At 31.0% G+C, this 5,436-nt stretch overlaps 1 protein-coding gene across 1 annotated transcript; it reads left to right on the forward strand.

The window, feature by feature from the left end:
- The first annotated feature begins 3,768 nt into the window (after positions 1 to 3,768).
- Positions 3,769 to 4,924, forward strand: LOC107619071 (pectinesterase 3). The gene has a single exon (XM_016321278.3). The coding sequence runs from the start codon at positions 3,940 to 3,942 to the stop codon at positions 4,585 to 4,587; it is 648 nt and encodes a 215-aa protein (XP_016176764.1). The 5' UTR covers positions 3,769 to 3,939; the 3' UTR covers positions 4,588 to 4,924.
- Positions 4,925 to 5,436: the final 512 nt, after the last annotated feature.

The raw sequence follows: 5,436 nt of genomic DNA on the forward strand, positions 1-5,436 counted from the left end.
GTTATCTTCACAAACCGAGTCCTGAGCCTTAATATCTATATTGTTGGCACTCTTTTGTATATATATATATATATATATATATATATATATATATATATATATATATATATATATATATACTGTTATGCTCGGACCGGTTATCTTCACAAACCGAGTCCTGAGCCTTAATATCTATATTGTTGGCACTCTTTTGTATATCTTCTCGTGTTAGCTTATTCTAAGTCTGTTCGTTTACGTTATCGATCGTAGTGCTGCGCTTTTCGATTTAACGGTTTTGATTTACCCCTTTTTCTTCAAAGGCTCCTAGCTACAAACCTTTTTACACTACTAATTATATACCAAATTTTGTCTTTAGAGGTCGTAATACCTCACCACCTCTGTTTTATGACTTAAGCATAAGACTATGTGTGGTAGGGTGTTACAATAGTTGGTGCATAAAGAAGATTAGTCAATTTATAATACACTAGCGGCTCAACAGGCACTGTCGTGCCTATTCAGTAGCTTTTCTATTGAGTTAAAAAAATATTTTTATATTTTTATTTTTAAAATTATAAATTTAATATCAATAATTAAAAAATAAATTATGAAAAAATAAAATATTTAATCACTCTTTCTTTCGCATAATTTTAATAGCTAAAAAAATTTTATTTCTTATAATTTTATATTCAATATTTTAAATTATCTTTAGTTTTATTATTCTTTTAGAATTTTTAATTTTTAGTTTTATTATTCTTTTTTCTTACCATTATCTATCTACATATGCCTCACCACCATTATTATATTAGCTTGTTCTCTTTTTCTTCCTCCGTTTTTTATTCTCTTTCTATCTTCTCTTCAATCGCAGTTAGTTACCATCATATATTAGTTCATAATTATTACACTCAAAAGTGAATACTAATTTAAAAATAAAATTCAAAAAAAAAAAAATCTCATAACTCTTATGTGAATCATCTACACTCCTATAAATATAACTAATGAGTAAATTTAACTTTTTTTTATTATGAGTATTTTTTTATTATCTAATGCATACAAAGTCACATATTTTCATTTATGATAAAAGTTAAAAAATTAAAATTAAATGACATTAGTACTTTTTGGTTTAATAAATTAAAATAAAGTACCAAAATAAAGATAAAAACTAAAAAAATAGATGGCTCTAGAGAAGGATAGTATTAAATTTTATGTCATTATGTATGAGAACAATGATTTATTTTATTATATTTATTTTGTACTAAATAACAAAAATGTTAAATTTTGTGTCCGTTTTTTATTACTTATTTTACTTATCTATAGTTGTTTAGATTAGACTTTATAGTTATTGAGTCATGTTTCATTCCAACAAAAAAAAATAGTTATGAAATTATTTTTATTTTTTTTATTGGAGTACATCTATTATATCATCATGATTTTAATAATTGATGTAAAATTTAAAAAATTAAATAAACATATATTTATTTTGATTAAATCTAAGAGTGAATTATATATATTTCTATAGTCAAGAAATAGACTTAACTTTTTTTTATAATAAATAGTTTTTCAATCATCTAATTTATAAAAAAATCTCATCTTTTTATTTATTCTAAAGGTTAAATATTAAAACTAATATTAATACTTTTTTATTAATAAAACTAAAATAAAATATAAAAATAAACCTTGAATAAAAATAAAAATACAAAATTTTGAATATCAAAATATAAAATGATTATAAGATAAAAAAATTACTTAACTTTTTTCAGACAAATTATATTAGGTTTTACAGTATATTTAAGTGAAATGAGAAGAATGCAAGAGAAGATGGATAAACAAAAAGTTTTTTTGATTATGCAGTAACAGTAATATGAGATGATAGATAGTAAGAGAGGTAAGAGATAATGATAAAGGTTCCATGAATGTGAATTAATGAGATAAGAGAATGTGAATGTATCTGATAAGAGAGAAGATGAAGTAGTAAAAATTTTTTAACGTAGAATAACTGACATATAGTAGAGTAGATTATTAGAAAGGGCAAAATTAAAAAAAAAAAATTGGACACCGAAATAGGTTTTGCCATTATATGTTGTTATAGATATTATGAGAACGATCATATAATAAAGAAGAACTGATAGTAGGGACAGAGATACCTTAACCATTACTCACAAAAAGGTCTGGACCCTGAGTATTATCACTGGAATTCAGGAGATTAATGTGATTATTGGTGACATAGTGACTGGCACCGAAATTAGGGTACCATGATAATCATGCCACAGATGATGGTGCTCTGTAATAGGCGCAAGGTTGATGGAAACTGGATGGTGGTGGTGGAGGGGCTGAATTACGATAAGGAATCAGAGTGGCATTTTCAGTTTGAAAAGGATTATTTTAAAAGTTTTGATTAAAGCAGAAGTAGCATATTTGTACAACATGACCGAGATAGCCATAGAGTTGGGCATTGAGGGCGAGGAGAGGCAAATCTTCCTCCTCTTCCAAATTTGTCACTTCTCCCATGACGAGAAAAAATGCCTCTGTCATTGTTGTTAAAGAATATAGAGGACTGAGTTAAGTTAGCCATAGGTATACTTGATTCTGGTCGCTTGAAGTGATCTAGCATATCTTTATATGCTTTTAAGAATGATTCTACCTCATCTATAGTAAAGGAAGATAATCTAGATATTACAGATGAGATATAGCCAAAATATTCCTCTAGAAGCCTATCAAGAATAATTAGGATATGATCATCATCTGAAACTTGATATCCAATAGAAAAAAGACATCAGCAATTTTTTGAATATTCTCAAGATATTCCTTTACTGAACCAGTTTTTCTCAAAGAACTCAATTGCGACTTTAGATTTTGAATTCTAGTCTTGAATGTGGTGGTGAAGTAAGACTGGATGATGATCTATGCCTCATGAAATTGAATGCAGTGACTAACCTTATTCTTGAACAAATTTGAGATAGAGGCAAGGAGTCAAGTAAGAAGTGCAAGATCTTTCTTCTTCTATTCTTTGAAAGTTTGAGATTCAGTGTTTATTGTTTTTTTTTTTTTGGCATCGGTGCTGAATCTTGGAGCCACTTTGGATCCATCGAGATGATCTTGTATCTCAAGAATCTCTACTGTGAAAAGAATTTGTTGAGATCAAATAAAAAAATTATTTTCTTTTAATTTATCAGCTAGAGGTACCAATGAAGCTTTGATTGAGTTGTCAGCAAGAACTAATGCCGTTGTTAAAGAAATTACCAAAAAATGTTTTGTTAAGGATATAAAGAATAGAAGGGAGAAGAGATGATGACAGCACAAACGAAAAAAATGAAGAGGAATTTAGATTCTTGATACCGTGTTAGGATTTGTGCCAAGAAGCATGAAAAAAACAGAAAGAAAAATAGAGAAAAGAAATTGAATTATGAATTACAAAATTAAATGTATCCCACTTCAATAACCGTGTACTCAGTCAAAATATATATATATATATATATATATAATTTAAAAAATTTATTTAATTTTTTAGGATTTGAATAATTTTATTTACAAAAATTCATTTTTTATGAATATAACTTTAATTTTATTTTTATAAATAAAAATATCAGCGTCCAAATTTTTTATAATTAGAAATGACTATTTACTCTAGTTATAAATTTTTTTATCTAAATTATCTTAGCGTGAGTGTTGAGAGATGTATTTATTATAAAGCCTATTTTTTTTTTACAAAGTTAAATCATGCGATAATACACCTTTAAATTATATATATAATATATATATATAAAAGAATATCCTTATCATTTGTTTATCTTGATCCTTTTAAGGAGTAATTTTGGTCACGGAATGTTACATTTTGCCATTTTGGTACTTTAACCCCTTACCTTACCTCAACACGGTTTCTTTTCCGAACCGACGACCTGGAAGATTAAATAGAAAAGAAGGGTGTGAAGGGCATAGAATAAAATAATAGCAACAAGGCACGAGATGGATTGTGTGAAGATGTTGAAGAACAAAGGATACAGCAAAGTAGAAGAAGAGAATCAGAGTCACTACGTCGAAGATCAGCGCAAACATTATTCCAAATCCCTAATCGCTACTCTCTCCACCGTCGCACTCTTCTTTCTCACTCTCCTCTTCGTTCTCGCCTTAGTCCGCCATGAGCCCGCCGAGTCAGCCACCGAGTCCATTCGAGTCGCCTGCAACGTAACTCGTTATCCCAACTCCTGCTTCACCAGCTTAACCTCCTTCCTCAGCAACACCACTACCACGAAAGCCATGGATCCACAAGCTATCTTGTCCCTTTCACTCCGAGTCTCCATCCACGAGCTCTCTAATCTCGCCTCCGCCTCCTCCCTCTCCGTTGACTGCAGGGAGCTCGTGGATGACGCCGTCTCCCGCCTCAACGACTCCCTCTCCAGGGTGGAAGCGGCACCAAAGGGGCTTACGGAGGTGGAGATGGCGGACGCGCGCACGTGGGTGAGCGCCGCCTTGACGGACCAGCAGACGTGCCTGGATGGACTGGAGGAGATTGGGTCCTCCAACGCTTCGGAGGTGAAGACCAAGATTGAGAGGTGCGGTGAGTACACCAGCAATACCTTGGCCATTCTTGCCAATTTTAAAATCTTAGCTTGATGCTGATTTGATTCATATATTTATGTGTGCAATGTTAAACCAGTAAATGACAGATATGATTAATAATCACTGATCAGGTGAACCTAAAGAAGGTGGAAACTCACGCGTTCCTAGTTGAGAATCATTAGATTAGATTATATCTAAGGCTTCTCACCTGACAACTCAGCGAGTTTCTACCTAAGTGGAAAAGAAAAAAAAAAAACATTAAAGCATGTTGCTGATGAGTTAGGAATTTTGAGCAATGAATGCTTGTGCCTAAATTTGTAACCGTATGAAAAGTTGAGTATATTATGGTCGCTGTGACAAATACAAATGGTTGTGGATCTAAGTTATTATATGTTATGTTTGTATATTCAGACTTCAGACCTTCGTATATATGTTTTGCAATATGCCAAATATAGTATCCTAAACCCCCAAATGGCCAAATCCAATATTTGAACATTGGATCAACTTTCTCGGGTAGTGATTAATGTTGTCTTGTAATAGTTTCCCAGAATCAGAGGTGGAATATATATCTAATATCTTTGCAGTTGAAGCTAAAGGATGTTCTCAATCTCCGCTCATTAAAATTAGTTACCTTTGGGGAACCCTTCTTTCTCTCAACAAGGGTGGTTATTTTTTTTTTTTTTGTTGGTTAGCTATGAATGTATATCAAGATTGACGGCAGATTAGGTTCTATTCGCCGTGACTCGGTCTTCATTCTTCAATGGCCCCTTGAATTGGACACGCGCAAAGACATTTCTACTAGTCCTGACGTGTCAAATTTAAAACAAAAAACTGAATAAAGTATTTTTTTCCTAATATTTTTAAAGTATTTTAAGGATATATTTTAAAAATATAATAATAAAT

The sequence above is a fragment of the Arachis ipaensis genome, chromosome B9, assembly GCF_059453495.1.
Source record: "Arachis ipaensis isolate K30076 ecotype BB chromosome B9, ASM5945349v1, whole genome shotgun sequence".
Taxonomy (NCBI): Eukaryota; Viridiplantae; Streptophyta; class Magnoliopsida; order Fabales; family Fabaceae; genus Arachis; species Arachis ipaensis.